This window comes from Penicillium antarcticum (genome assembly GCF_028974205.1).
Source record: "Penicillium antarcticum strain IBT 31339 chromosome Unknown utg000001l_segment0_segment0, whole genome shotgun sequence".
Taxonomy (NCBI): domain Eukaryota; kingdom Fungi; phylum Ascomycota; class Eurotiomycetes; order Eurotiales; family Aspergillaceae; genus Penicillium; species Penicillium antarcticum.
This window is the reverse complement of record NW_026695299.1, coordinates 771,816-787,009: the sequence shown is the minus strand read 5'-3', so window position 1 is coordinate 787,009 and position 15,194 is coordinate 771,816. Positions and strand designations below refer to the sequence as shown.

Genomic DNA, 15,194 nt, shown 5'->3' with positions numbered 1-15,194 from the left:
GCTTAGCATTGACTCACAGTGGGCCGATCGGAGTCCGCAGCCAATCGACGATTCCTCATTATTGACCCCCGGAGTCGGTCAAGTATGAGGCCCCGGAGTACGTCATGGTCATGCATATGCTTACTATGCTTACTATGCTTGACTTTATATTGGACAGTGCATATGTACAGTATGGCATAAACTATCATCAGTAGAATCATCCAGCCAATTCAGTTCTACAGATCTAATACACAAAGCTTCCATATAAAATATCATGTCTCATTCTCCGCCATCAAGCGCAACTAGCCGCGTTGCCCCTTTGAGAATATTCAACGCCGACCGACATCGGTGCTACCCTTTGTGTCCACATTAGCCAATCACAATGTAACAATTCGCCGCTGACCGGCCGAGATCGGCCTTGCCCCTCGAGAAGCTCCCCAGCGACATCGCGGATTCTGCAGTCCAGAAAAATATATCAGTAGTCCTGTCACTCCATATCCCCAGTTCTCCATACTCCTCTCGTCCTTTACAAAGCGAGCCCTGCGCACCTGTCATCCAATTCCCTTATACTCCATATTTACCTCATTTTCTTCTTCCTCTCTACTTTCCTCTCAGCTCCCCACCATGCCCTCCGCAGAGTCAAAACCCAAGACCTTGTACGACAAGGTCTTCTCCGACCACATTGTCAATGAGCAAGAAGATGGCACTTGCCTGATTTACATTGACCGTCACCTTGTTCACGAGGTCACATCCCCTCAGGCCTTCGAGGGTCTCACAAACGCCAGCCGCCAGGTCCGCCGGCCGGACTGCACTCTGGTTACCGTCGACCACGTATGTTTCATCCAATTCTGCGCAGTTCGCAACTAACAATGGATCTCTTTAGAACATCCCTACTTCTTCACGGAAAAGCTTCAAGAATGCCGCGGAATTCATCAAGGAGAACGACTCCCGTCTCCAATGCACAACTCTGGAGCAGAACGTGAAAGACTTCGGTCTGACCTACTTCGGTATGGGTGACAAGCGCCAGGGAATTGTCCACATTATTGGACCCGAGCAGGGTTTCACCCTGCCCGGCACAACTGTTGTCTGCGGTGACAGTCACACCTCCACCCACGGTGCCTTCGGTGCTCTCGCCTTCGGTATCGGAACCAGCGAAGTCGAGCACGTCCTCGCTACCCAGACCCTCATTACCCGCCGCAGCAAGAACATGCGCGTTCAGGTCGACGGCGAGCTCCCTGCCGGTGTCACCAGCAAGGACGTTGTCCTCCACATTATCGGTGTTATTGGAACCGCCGGTGGTAACGGTGCTGTCATCGAGTTCTGCGGATCCGTCATCCGCGGTCTGAGCATGGAGGCCCGTATGTCCATGTGCAACATGTCCATTGAGGGTGGTGCTCGTGCCGGCATGATTGCCCCCGATGAGATCACTTTCGAATATCTCAAGGGCCGTCCCCTTGCCCCCAAGTACGGCAGCGCTGAGTGGAACAAGGCCACCGCCTACTGGTCCGGCCTAAAGTCTGACCCCGAGGCCAAATACGACATCGAGGTTTTCCTGGACGGCAAGGATATCGTCCCTACCATCTCCTGGGGTACCTCTCCCCAGGACGTTGTTCCCATCACCGGTGTTGTTCCCGGCCCAGATGACTTCGAGGATGAGAACCGCAAGCTTTCCTGCAAGCGCGCTCTGGAGTACATGGGCCTCACCGCTGGTACCCCCATGAAGGATGTCGTTGTCGACAAGGTCTTCATCGGATCTTGCACAAACGCCCGTATTGAGGATCTGCGTGCCGCCGCCAAGGTGGTCAAGGGCCGTAAGATCGCCTCCAACATTAAGCGCGCCATGATCGTTCCCGGATCCGGTCTGGTCAAGGAGCAGGCCGAGTCCGAGGGTCTTGACAAGATCTTCACCGACTCCGGCTTCGAATGGCGTGAGGCTGGTTGCTCTATGTGCCTGGGTATGAACCCGGATATCCTCTCCCCCAAGGAGCGCTGTGCCAGTACTTCAAACCGTAATTTCGAGGGTCGCCAGGGTGCCCAGGGTCGTACCCACCTGATGTCCCCCGCTATGGCCGCCACTGCTGCTCTCGTCGGTAAGCTCGCCGATGTCCGTGAGCACAGTGTCCCCAGCCCCGTCCTCGCCAAGGCCTCTCCCAAGATCGATGTCCAGCCCGAGGTCGACTCTCCCGAGACTGAGGATGAGCTCGACCGTGTCCTCGACCAGCCCGCTGACAACGAGCCCCACACCAACTCCTCCGCTGGCGGTGGTAGCAGTACTGGTCTCCCCAAGTTCACCACCCTGAAGGGGATCACCGCCCCTCTGGACCGTGCCAACGTCGACACCGATGCCATCATTCCTAAACAGTTCCTCAAGACCATTAAGCGTACCGGTCTTGGCTCCGCCCTCTTCTATGAGCTCCGTTACACTGACGACAAGGAGAACCCTGACTTCATCCTTAACCAGGGCATCTACCGCAATGCCAAGATCCTCGTTGTCACAGGCCCCAACTTCGGATGTGGTAGCTCGCGTGAGCATGCCCCCTGGGCTCTCCTCGACTTCGGCATCAAGTGCATCATCGCCCCCTCATTCGCCGATATCTTCTTCAACAACACCTTCAAGAACGGCATGCTGCCCGTCGTTGTCTCCGACGAAGCCGCCCTTCAGAAGATCGCCGAAGAGGCCCGCGCCGGCCGCGAAGTCGAAGTCGACCTCGTCAACCAGGAGGTCAAGGACGCCCAGGGCAACAAGATCGTCTCCTTCGACGTCGACGGCTTCCGCAAGCACTGCCTCGTCAACGGTCTTGATGACATTGGTCTGACCCTCCAGATGGAGAGCAAGATCCGCACCTTCGAGGCTAAGCGTACCCTCGACACCCCCTGGCTGGATGGCAGCGGCTACCTCCGCCGTGACCGCCGTGGCGCCACCATGGTTGAGGCTGCCCCTGTTCCCAAGACCAACCGCGGTGATGTCAAGAACGAGCCCCTCGAGTGGTAAACTTGTTCTTGTGTTTTTTTTTTATAAAATGGGCGCTTTTACAAGTGTGCCTGTGTTTGATTTTTGGTGCTGGCTTTACATTGTTTGGATATCAAAAAACATATTCCCCTATTATTTGCGACAACGCCTTTCGGTTGTTGGTTTAATCTAAGTCTACGAATTTCAACGAGAATGAATTATGATCGTGGATCTGCTTTCCTTGTAGGACTATCATCAAAAGCTTTAGATTCAACTGTACCGTTTATGATCACTTATTTACTTTCTGTACTCTTCTTTGAGCCAGTGTTCTCAGCCCCCAACGTCGATGGACCTTCTACACCGTCCACAACGAGGTTCATAACGTCCGATGGCCCAGTGAAGCGCTTCCTTGCGGTAGTGAACCAGGTTATGAAGCTCAGGACTGTCACCAGTCCGATCGCGGCACTGGTATAGTTCATCGAATCCGAGGTGACCGGCGCCCCAGACGGGAAGTTGAATGTAATAGATGCAAACAACAGGAATACTAAGCCGATGGCATTGAAGCTGAGGGATAATGAAAGAGGTAGGGAAAATGATCCCTCGAAAGAGGAGGTTCGATAGCCGAAGAAATAGCCCAATAGCCGGGAAAACAGGGCAAGCCCGTACGAAACATCTAATCCGAACTGTTAGCTTTTGATCACCACATGGAGGGTATCACCACCCACAGAATCCCGTCGTAGCCAAGGAAACAATCGTATCAAACCCCGTCACCGTCCCAAAATAAATAGCATTCAAAGCAAGCTGCACAACCAACGTAAGAACAATAGAATAAAGGGGAATCTTTCTCCTAGGCTCAACCCTCGCCCACAACCCCGAGAACGGCAATCCATGATCCCTAGCAAAAGCATAAACAGACCGTGACCCCTCAGCAACAAGACTAACAGAAGCAACAATAACAATCACAGTAATCAAAGTCGCCAAAAAACAAGTCCCAACTGTACTCCGCGTAGAATCATAAAAGATCTGAATAACAGGAACACCAGTACTCGATCCAGCCGTGCTCCCAATATCACCCATACAAAAGCAAAGCGTAAGCAGGAACACAAACCCCGTCACGGCGCCCATGATCACAGAGAGGATAATTGCCCTAGGCGCATCGCGACTGGCATGCGTCATCTCTTCTGTCATATGACTCGGTGCGTCGTAGCAGCACATCCCAAAGAAGGATTGCAGGATGCCGACTATGGTCGCCATCGCCGTGCCTAAACCGGTCATATTTCGGAAATCGTGGAAGACGAAGCTTGCGGGTTGCTTTTGCTTGTTCGTTGCTAGCAGGGTTATGATCACGATTATGAACGAGGCGATGTTCCATAGGAGGATTATCCGTGAGAGACGATGCAAAGCGTGCGGCGCAAAGATATTCACTGCCAACGCGAATAAGCCTATGGCCCAGGCGACTAGCACTGCGTGCCATCTTTCGATGACGAAGTCTGGGAAGATTAAATTTGCTTGACCTAGGATGTAGTTTGAACCGACTGAGTTGTTTACTGCACCCATTGCTAGGATTCCTATAAAGAATTAGCAAGATGTGCAGCTGCAAATAAGGTGGGAGGTATGTATATACCAATCAGCATAAACCAGCCGGTGATATAAGACAATTGCCTTGATACTCGCGGCGGTGCTAGCATCGCAACCCACGAGTATTGACCACCAGCCACCGGCCAGCGCGAACACATCTCAGCCATGGCTAGTGCGATAAAGATGGTGAATATGCAGACTCCTATCCAGCCGAAGATCATCACTGGTGGACCGCCTGCTCCGACGCCGATGATGAATACTCCGCTTAGAGCTGTCCAGCATGTTACGATGCTGAAGCTGAATCCAACCATGTCTAATAGTCCGAATGAGCGCTTGAATTCTTGTTGGTAGCCCATGTGTTCGAGGGCGACATCCTCGGTTGTTGAGGCGTTGAATGCCTCTTTTGCTGCCATTGTTATGATGCGGGATAGGGTGATTGTCGGCCATTGTGAGTGACTGGGGGAAATATAAGTTATAGATTGTGATCTCGTTGAAGTCGCCTGTTATCTTTCAAGGTTGATCGAGATAACATTTCATCGGAAACACCGACTTCCCAAGCTTGCTGCCCGAGTCACGTTACATGGCTGTTGCTGGACTTTTGTTTCTTTTTAAACTTCTATTTCCGTTCCTTGCTTTGCATCTTCATTTCACCTCTCTTTTGTCTTTCTGTGAATGTCAAAAACAATAGAATCACCACCTTCAACTAGCAACCCCGCTACTCACATTCCTTCGGCCCACCCGACAAGAGATAGGTGAAAGGCCTCCGATTTGCCAACAAGGAAAGGTTTAAATATCACGCCAGACCAAAAACTCCGCCCAGCAAAAATGGCCCTAATATCACTCCCCATATCCATCCCGACCATTGCCTCATGGCTCCTATCACTAGCAATAGCCAGCCTAACAAGCAAGTGGATCTACCGTCTCTATCTCCACCCCCTGTCCCAAACCCCAGGCCCGAAGATCGCAGCCGTTACTTCCCTCTGGCTAGCATACCACACCTACATTGGCGATGAATGCACAGTAATATTCAAACTCCACCAAAAACACGGTCCGGTACTACGCGTCGCGCCAAATGATATCGATATCGCAAGTGCAGACGCTATCGAACCAATATACATCGCCCGCGGTGGATTCGCCAAGGCGAAAGCTTATTCGAAATTTGATATCGATGGACACAAAACCATTTTCTCGACTTTGACGTTGCCGGAGCGTGCGAGCAGGGCTAAAGCTGTTGCGCCGCTTTTTTCGACTGCTTCGATTAGACAGTCGGAGGAGGAATTGCTCACTGTCTTTGATGATTTTGTTGGCCGTTTAAAGCGGGAGGCTGGGAAGGGGGGCCCTGTTGATGTGCTCAATATTTCGCGTTGTATGGCTATTGATGCTGTGAGTACTTATCTCTTTCAGCATGGATATGGGGCTCTGAATGAGGAGTCGGGGGTTATGTCTGCGTCGCCTTTTGTGGATGCTTTTGTTGGGGTTGGGGCTTTCTTTAATTTTACTCCTGGGAGAATGACGGATTTCGTTATGGCGATTGCTGAAAAGCTTATGTCGACCGAGACTACTGAGAGGGCATTTGACCTTATGGATAAGTTCACTGGGAAGCTTATGGAAGGTGCAACGCTGGCAAAAGATGTATCGCCTAAAAGTGTAAGTTATCAGAGCAGACTGCTGGAAAAACAGTGTGTTTCACAAGCCCAGATTGAGGTGAAAGATGTTTCCTTTGCTGGGACGGATTCGACGAGTATGAACACGGCTACGATATTATGGTTTCTTGCAAAGAACCCTGATATGTAAGTATGCCCGCGCGAATCATGACCCAAACTAGCAAATCTCACCATCATCCAGATATAACCGGCTCTACGAGGAAGTTCAAAGCACAGTCGCAAAGGGAGAAGACCCTGCATCGTGCGGCTATCTTCGGGGGACGGTCCGCGAAGGACTACGTCTGTCCTGGGCGAATCCCATTCGACTTCCACGGGAAGTCCCGACTGGGGGATGGAAGTATCAGAAATACTACTTTCCAGCCGGAACGAGTGTTGGCGTTTCTTCTTTCCAGCTACATCAAGATGAAGATGCTTTCCCGGAGCCGTTGCGATTCATGCCCGAACGCTGGCTGCAGCCGACCAACGAGATGTTGAATCATTTCTTTGCGTTTGGGAAGGGCAGCAGGGGATGTATTGCGCAGAATTTGGGTACTTTGGAAGTTACTATGGCCATTCTTAAGGTTGTTGAAGCGGATTTGCTTCGCGGATCGAGTATTGTGGGTGACAGATATATTCGACGTAAGCAGTGGTTTAATTCCCGGGTTGAGGGGGAGAAGATTTTGCTTCGGTTTAGCGGTTAGGTCTCGGTCTCTTATATCCTATGGGCTATGATTAAGGTTATAGATATACACAAAGTGCTATAAAGTATTTGAACTTGACTAGAATATAGAGCTTAAGATAATCCCTAAACTAATAACATAGCTAGTATTTATCTACAGTATAATAGAAAGTAAGAGGTAGGCTGAGAGGAAAAGTAAAAAGAAAAGTGAGGGTAAAGTAAGGGTAAATGAGAGGTTCAAGTAGATCTAAAAGAAGCCACAGGCCAAATTAAGTTAAGGTTGTAGCTAAAATAACCAAAAATCTCATCACGTCGATATGATAAGAATCAAGTACGGAAGTTTGGGGCCGCCGTTGAATGTATCAAGTTACCACAACCACTGCCGCCTTGTCATGATCACTCACCTATTTGACTTTTCAAGCTTCATCATAATTCATCAATGGCTTGACCGATAGGAGATTGAGCATCAGGTACATCAAATACTGTACAGTCAATTCCCGACTAACCTATCAGGGCACATATTATACTCTTGGCTTCCTACGCAGCAACGTGATATTATTAAATTTAAATGGTAAGCAGCCGAGTCTGTTCGACGTAAAGTTTCAACACATAAAAACAGCATCAAGAGTCAATAGAGGCAAGGAGAGTTAGCCTCTCCAGGTGATAGTCCTTATTAAATTACTCGTTTGCACCCAACAGCCAACAAACAAGAAATAAATTCCATCAAGGCTTCGAAAGCTGCTCCCGCCGAAAGAACATAAGGAAGCCGCAACTGCAGATAGCAAAATATTAGTACGTCAAACAAATTCCGAACAAGAATAGTGGGCAGAGCATACCAAATCAAAAGCTGCAACAAAAGCGCAACCCAAAACCAAGCATTCGCTAACGCCCCAACCCCAGCAGTGATATCAGGAGAAATAGGCCCAGGACCAATCTTATTCGGCGCAATGGATCGAGCACACATAGTCGCAATGGAACCAATAACTTGCGACACAAGAAGGGTGAAGCAGATATGCATGCGCGTCAGTGTTTGCAGGAGAATCATTCCAAATCCGAGGCCTTGCAGTGCATCTAGGACACCCAGCCAGAGCCAAAGACTTCGTGAGACTAATGCTCCTGCTGTGTAGCTTCCAGCCCACGGGAGGAATAGACCAGACGAAGATGTTCCCCACCATATCTGGGCCCAACGAGGTGCGCCTAGACCGCAGGCTACTACTGGTAGGATCCAGCTGTGGGATTTTGATAGTCTGGCTAGGAGGAAGAGAATTGCTATCCAGACGAAGCCAAAGAAGAGTACGCAGAGGAGGAGGATTTGCCAGGCGCTGGCGTGTTTGGATATCCAGAGGACTGTTGTGGATGTTAGTTGGGAAAGGAAGGGGTGTTGTTGGGCTACGGGGGCTCACAGTTCCAGTTTCGACCATATGGGGCACTGAGGAAGAAGTTTTGGAGAATGACCACAGTCCAATTCCAGAGTACGATCTTGCGTCGGAAGACAGATTTGTAGAATGATGGGACCTTGCCTGGTGTTTGGCGGTAGTAATTTGGCAGACCAAAGTAGATAAACAAGCCGATACTCCACAAGAATATCGTGATGGGTGTGCAGATAGCTCTAGGATGCGTGTCAGCAATCATTCGTCGGTTAAAGTGAAGAAAATAAGACACGCACGTCATTCTCCAGGTATTGGTGATACTACCTTGAGAAGTGGTATTTCCAGCACTAGCTTTCGTCAAAGTCGAGCCCCAGTACCAAAGAGCAATGACATATGCCTGCTGAGTGCCTTGAATAAGGCAAGCTCGGAACACCCACTGCTTGACAGGGGCACCACTCTCATCACCGAAATTGAGAGCGAAAAAGATTGAACCACTCGAAGAAGCCGCAGCATAGATTCCACTTCCAACGTTCTGGATCCAACCACGAATGTATGAATTAGGCTCGAAGTGAGCCATTCCGATAATCATAAACGCAATTCCGTATAAGAACCATGGAAGAGTTAGAACGTGCACCGATTTGCAGAAACGAAAGAAGAACCACCACAGAATCGAGGTGATCAAATACACGGATGCGATTCCATATAACTTTGCAGGCGTCTGGCCCACCTCTCCCGTTAGAAGGGTGACCTGGTAGGAATTGGCTGCAATGATCTGGCCCAATCCCAGAAAGAGAGAATAGACAGGCCATTCTCCAAGACGCATTTGCATCCACTTCTTTAGGCCTGTGGGTGGCACGTAGTTATCACCGAGCATGAATTCATCTGGCGGACTGTCTTTCCTTTCGGGCATACCACTCTCGTGAGATGTTGCATCATCGTTAGTGATAGATCCAGTCGGGGAACCTCTTTTGCCACCGTGCATTGAACCAGTTGGAGAGCCTTGATTGAGACCCAGGCGTGCATCGCGGAATTTATTGAACCACTTCTTTTCGCTCTTCTCGAGATATTGCTCAATGCAGAGTTGATTGTCGGAGTTTACTCCATTTAGGTCCTCGAGTCTCTTTTCGAACACTTTGTAGTATTCGCCGTTTCTATCTGTGAAGAAGGGGTCCACCTTTTGAAGCTTGAAATCCTTTTTCTCTCCAATGACTAAATCAACAGACAGCACAGAAGAACTACTCAATCGACTCCCCGGCCCAGCCCACGGCCGTGAAGGTGGAGTAAGAGTATCATCTGTTCCAGCCGTACTTGGGGCTGTCGAGCTCGACGGTGTGTTGCTAGATCGAACCAACTGGCGTGCTGAGAGAGCTTCCGTGGTCAGCGCAACGCCGGGGGATTGAGGATGCTGTCCACGCCCTGCATCCGTTTTGTCAGACGACATGGGAAAATCATCATCCCCATAGCATGTCACCATCAATTCCTCATCGCTATCTTCTTCAGCCTCTGGAGATGCTCGACCGGTGCTGTCATCACGCTCAACAACATTCCCCTTCCCGAGCTCGCGTCTGCCACGAGGCTCGGTACTACTCGAAACTGGTCGAACACCGAAATTAATCTGGCGAATCAGTCCTGACCTGGGTCTGGAATCGGCTCCTGGACTCGGGTCACGACTGTAAATGATGGAGCTTCGCTGAAGCGATCCCATTGTTCCTGGACGACTTGATGGTTGCATTGGAGGCGTCGATGCACCTGATCTTGTAGATGCAGCCTGTGGAGTCATCATTCCGTAGATGGCATTGTATGCACCCGCAGCAGTATAATGGCTATGAGCCTTGGCGCGTTCCTTATCATGGACTCGGATGGATGTTGATTGAAGAATCTCCAGATCCTCAACCCACTGGGCAACCGGAAAACGTTGTTTGGCTGACCTTGCGCGCATTATTGCTCTCACCTCGGGTTTGGAACTCAACGCACTGTCAATGGCGAGCTTAAACTGCTTAAGCAAATGTGAGGTGGTTGTGGATTCGACTGTATACCACCACCCTGGCATCTGTCCAAGCCCACCTACCCTCGCACCAATGCCAAGGGCACCTTTCCTTCCAAATTCGACCGCGACTAGGCCAAAGGGCTCATCTCGCGAAGGTATCAATGCAAACTCGGCCCCCGAGAAGATAAAGGGTGGTAGAACTGTGAATTGAGGTTTGGAGTACACCCGGCCAGGATATAGCTTCATCATTCGGTCCAATTTTAATGCAGCAAATTTGCCGTACAGGTCAATCAGAGGTCCGATGCAAATAAGTTGAACATCTGGCCGTGTCTCTAAAACACTAGGTAGCACGTCGGCGATCAGATCGATTCCCTTTTGCATGGACCATCTTCCAACAAAAACCAATAAATCGGCATTAGGCCTCTGTTCTAGACCAGCCCACTCTTGAGCCTGACGCTTGAGCTCTGCTCTACAAGTCTCATATTCATGATCGACATCGATGTCGCTTTCTTTCGGCAATTCTCGATTCCATTCGCCAGTGTCGGAAGGGTCAGGGTTCGGGAGATTGCCAACTTTTCGCAAGCCCCAGAAAATTGGATAGCGAGCATAAGAACGTTTGCCGTACTTCTTTGAGACGCCTACTGCTCCGAAGCCTTGCTGATGAAGACGAAGATAGCTTGCACCAGCATGCAGTAGGTTGAAGACCTCGCCGAACTGAACGTAGCGCGTGGCAACGTCGAGATCTAGATTGAAGACTGAGCACACCTCAGTCTTCTCCTTCTGTGTCCGCATAGGCCATAAACCTTGAAATTCGGCATTGTGGAGTGACAGGCAAATCGGGATAGTCTCGGGTAGCAGATACAAAGGAGCCACTGAGCCGTGATAATCATTGATATGATACATGTCAACGGGAAATCGCTCCAGTGTTTGGGCTATGCATTGATTCCAGGCCGAATAATAGATGGCGCTGTCGAGGTCATCCATGCGGGCTGGGTAAGGTTCTGTGATGGATTGTTGTCGGAAGACCGGGGCATCCAGAAGAACGTAGGTGATATTCCTCAACTGATGATATTGAATCTTGATCTCGTAGGGGTTTCCTAGGATCATAACGAACATCGAGTCGGCCGGTTTTTCTATAGGGTAGTCCACGCCACCAACACATGGGATGACCCAGATCAAGTCTTGGTGACCGAGTTGCTTGCCCATTAGCTGTGCCATCACCCCCAAGCCGCCGACTTTGATCTTGATGGCCCAGTCGTCGATGTCGTATTCCATCGTGGCGATGAGAACCTTTCGTCGATGCGATGCTCGATTGCCGAAAGCAGAACTACTCTGGAGGAACTTTGACTTGTTGGCAAGGCGTATCAGAGGGTTTCTGGGTTGGCCGCTTTCTAAAGGTGGGATCTTAAACCTACTGACGAAGTCCATGGAAATAAGTGTCTTCTTCTCACTTACGCCAACCTGGTTGAACTGAACCCGGTAGAATGTCTTCATGAAAACATAGGCACAGGTCGGTGCTGTGACCAAAGGGAAAATCCACAGCAAGAAGAAGAGTGTCATTTGGGTGTATTTGGAGCCTGCAGGAACAAGCTTGAACTGCAAGTTTGAGTCATCCAGGTGAATTCTCCAAGCGAGGTGGGGATTGGGGGGGTGACGAGTGATGTTTATGCTCGTCACACTCAAGGAAGAGGGTGGGAGACGATCGAGAATTGAGTCTCCGTTAGAGTCCCCATAGATATAGCTTTGATCTGGCTGGCCATCAGGGTTGATGCCCCAAACATTCAACTGGCCATGCGCAGGCCACTCCGCCATGAAGCGAAACTTCCAGATACCATCGTCATCTTGCCTCACGACATTGTCTAGACCGGCATCGTATCCATATTCGTTGAATGGGCCATTGAAGAATAAATGGGGGAATCGACGTTGGATAGCAGGGTTCCAGCCTGGGCCATCACCCTCTTGCACGTAGTCGCTGCTGCCTGTGAATCGACTCCAGTACTCGACGCGAACGTGTTTACCTTCCCATCTCTGCTTTTTTGTCCCAGACCAGGTTAGCTCCTCAATGCTGTGGTTTCCTCCTTGATATGGCAGCCATTTTGAGAATGTGGTACCCCAGTTGGTTGAGTATCGGTATTTGTCGGCACCAGCGGCATGTTGTCTGATGAACAGAGTGCCATTTTTACGTTCATGAAGCAGACTGCGGGAGTAGTTTGCGGACGCGAATATCATCGGATTGTCTTGTTGTCCGATTCGAATTAGGAAATGGTCGACAGCGTTGGTTTTTCGTCCATCGGTCGTTGTGGCATTTTTGACAGTTAGACGATGCACACCGTTGTATACCCCAGTCAGGCTAGCTCTCCAAGCCCAAGTGGATGGGATTTGGCCTGTCCAAGTGATACTCTCGGCCTCCAATGTTTCACAAGTGACGCTGTCAAGGTCCAGCGAAGGCACATCCCCGGTTTCGGTTTTCGACTCGAGTGATATTGAGTCGGTCACCATAGTACAATTCATCTCGGTGTTAAAAAACAGGCTGACTTCCATCGATTCACTTACTCCAGGAGATACTGCGGACAGCAAGGGGACATCATGGCCCGGCAAGAACTTGGTGATCATAGGGTGAGGAGAAAGGAATCTCTCTTTGGGGATATAGGCCCTGAACTCGTATGGTTTCATGGTCATTGTGTGGAGACAACCGTTATATTTGATCGAGCCATTCAGACCGAGTTTAATTGGACTCTTTTGAAGAGTGATCTCATCATGTGGATAGAAGAGATTCTTGACTGTAGTGTTGACATCAAATGGAGCGATAAGAGCAGCATTTTGATCAGAGCAATCAAACTTATAGTCCACGGTGCGGTGACTATTTTGATAGACAAGCCACACAGTCTGGTTGCCTATTTCTCCGAGGTCTTGCATCTGATAGTATGGACTGCGCAAAACAGACCACATTCCAGTCTCGGTGGGTACTCCATTTGACCCCGGGAGATATATGTTATGGGTTTGATTGGAAAGCAATTGAACCCACCATCCATCGTTCAATGCACCGAAATCCTGTCGCATTTGATACATGTGTCTGATGATATTCCTCACAGGGTGAGCTGGATCACGATGATCATATGTGACTGTCTCATCGGTACAACCTAACCGTCCGGACTTGATAGGCCACTGAAAATATTGAGTGGAGTTCAGCTGGAAACAACCGTGGAATCTCCACGCAGAGGCAGGAGACATAGCTTGACGACCGTAGATATAATTAGCGGCTGAAGCATCCAAGATATAGAATGCCTGCTCTTCTCCCCATAGGAGCAAGGGAATGCCAGGCATGTGCAATGTGGTAATGAACAGGGCCAAAAGCTGTCGTTCAACCCCATACTCCACTGCTGGCCAACGGAACACGTCTTGATTCGTGGCTCCGTACATATGGCGAGGATCAAACTTGCCCGTGTTGGCATTGATCATATCATTGGTGAGGACCATCTGATACCAGGCCTCTGTCCATTTAACCGGCACATCGTAGCCGGCAGCCAAATTGCCGTCCATACCGAGGAAGCGGGTGAGAGAGCGATAGACCGAATAATGAAATGCTGCTGCATCTATGGCCTGCTGGTTTTGATCGCGGATGAAGTAGGCCGGATCAGAAGAATTAGTCATTTTGAATGCCTCCTCCAGCGTCTCCGGTTGCATATCAGGTTGTCGACCTCGCCCGTGGAAAATAGAGCCTAGCGTGTTCCCACTCGTTACTTCACCGGGAAGGAAGAAATTGTGCTTTCCTACGCGACGAGCGCAATCACGATACGCACCAGAAATATCTCCCAAAGCGTCGACAGTAGCTTGTGTGGCTTTGTCATAGCGGAAGCCATCGATGTCGAAGGAGGCGATGATCATACAAGAATGGCGAATCAGTCTGTCTCTGACACTAGGAACCCACTCACGTAACCTGTCTTGAACAGATGCGAATTTGGCCAGTTCTCGTTGCCAGTCAGGATACACACCGAAAGCCTCGATGTCACCGTACTGATCGAAATCACTATCGTAGCAACCACCAAGCTCATTAAGAACGTACTCGTCCACGGGGTAGCCGGTTTCGTTCCAAAATCGAGGGTATTCGCATGTCTCGTTATATGAGTTGCCATAGCTGAAATCGACGTAGAGGCGGTCTGATTTCCAAGATGCTTTGTGCTCCTGCATGGAAAAGGGCGTGGTTGTGTTCATGTACCCTTCAAACCCAATGAGATCACCCATACTGCAAATCATCAGCAAATATTCTGGAAGGCGCGACTTAACCTAGGTCTTACGTGGCAACGGTGTTGTCAAAAATGACATACATCCCACGGTTGTGGATCTCTGTAATGGCATTCCTCCACGTCTCAATGGTTCCAAAATGTTGGTCCAAGAGTGTGGTGTCAAGTGCTGAATAGCCGTCTGAGCCCCATGGCTGATTCATCAAAATCAGGCCTGCAAGATAGATGCCCTATAGGCAATGGATTAGTTGAGTAAGGAGGTGAGATCAAGGAAGGGTGAAACCAACTTTGATGCCCATTCCTTGTAGGTAGTCCAGAGTATCCAGTAGACCCGCAACGTCGCCACCATGTCGCATTTGATTCGAGCTGATATCATGTTCAAAGAGGGTCCCATTAATATTATCGTTTGTTGGATCACCATTCACAAATCGATCGAGGAAAAGCGTATATACAGGAAAGCGCCAATTGTCCGGCGAGGGGAAGTAGGTATGATTGGGCCATTCTCCCCAGTATTCTAGAGGGTTGGTTGCTGTTTGGTTCTCATTAACATTATAGTCCGTGAGGGCTTCGTCGTACGGCCAGCTGATCCCCGGCACTGCAAGCAGGGCAGCTGCGGTGATTGTATGTTTCCAATACATGATGAACACTCAATGACATGAGCCTCTTGTAAGTCTTAATTTGGCACCATGTGTTAAGACAGAAAGGAAGAAGCACAAGGAGAGCTATTGACTCAAGCCGATACTCAAGAAGCAATACCTATGTGTGAC

At 49.7% G+C, this 15,194-nt stretch overlaps 4 protein-coding genes across 4 annotated transcripts; 2 read left to right on the top strand and 2 right to left on the bottom strand.

Annotated features, from left to right (window-relative positions):
* Nucleotides 1-603: 603 nt before the first annotated feature.
* On the top strand, nucleotides 604-2,971 carry luA (3-isopropylmalate dehydratase LEU1; the record flags this gene model as incomplete). The annotated part of the gene is made up of 2 exons (XM_058458377.1): nucleotides 604-810; nucleotides 863-2,971. 2 exons carry the CDS (start codon nucleotides 604-606, stop codon nucleotides 2,969-2,971), a joined length of 2,316 nt encoding a protein of 771 aa, XP_058324599.1.
* A 251-nt stretch (nucleotides 2,972-3,222) lies between these two features.
* On the bottom strand, nucleotides 3,223-4,920 carry N7508_000291 (uncharacterized protein; the record flags this gene model as incomplete). The annotated part of the gene is made up of 3 exons (XM_058458376.1): nucleotides 3,223-3,602; nucleotides 3,655-4,497; nucleotides 4,554-4,920. The coding sequence occupies 3 exons, from the start codon at nucleotides 4,918-4,920 to the stop codon at nucleotides 3,223-3,225; spliced, it is 1,590 nt and encodes a 529-aa protein (XP_058324598.1).
* Nucleotides 4,921-5,332: 412 nt separating this feature from the next.
* On the top strand, nucleotides 5,333-6,851 carry N7508_000290 (cytochrome P450; the record flags this gene model as incomplete). Its single annotated transcript, XM_058458375.1, has 2 exons — nucleotides 5,333-6,297; nucleotides 6,353-6,851. 2 exons carry the CDS (start codon nucleotides 5,333-5,335, stop codon nucleotides 6,849-6,851), a joined length of 1,464 nt encoding a protein of 487 aa, XP_058324597.1.
* Nucleotides 6,852-7,552: 701 nt separating this feature from the next.
* Nucleotides 7,553-15,065, bottom strand: ags2 (alpha-1,3-glucan synthase Ags2; the record flags this gene model as incomplete). Its single annotated transcript, XM_058458374.1, has 6 exons — nucleotides 7,553-7,601; nucleotides 7,666-8,176; nucleotides 8,233-8,438; nucleotides 8,496-14,429; nucleotides 14,482-14,657; nucleotides 14,715-15,065. 6 exons carry the CDS (start codon nucleotides 15,063-15,065, stop codon nucleotides 7,553-7,555), a joined length of 7,227 nt encoding a protein of 2,408 aa, XP_058324596.1.
* Nucleotides 15,066-15,194: the final 129 nt, after the last annotated feature.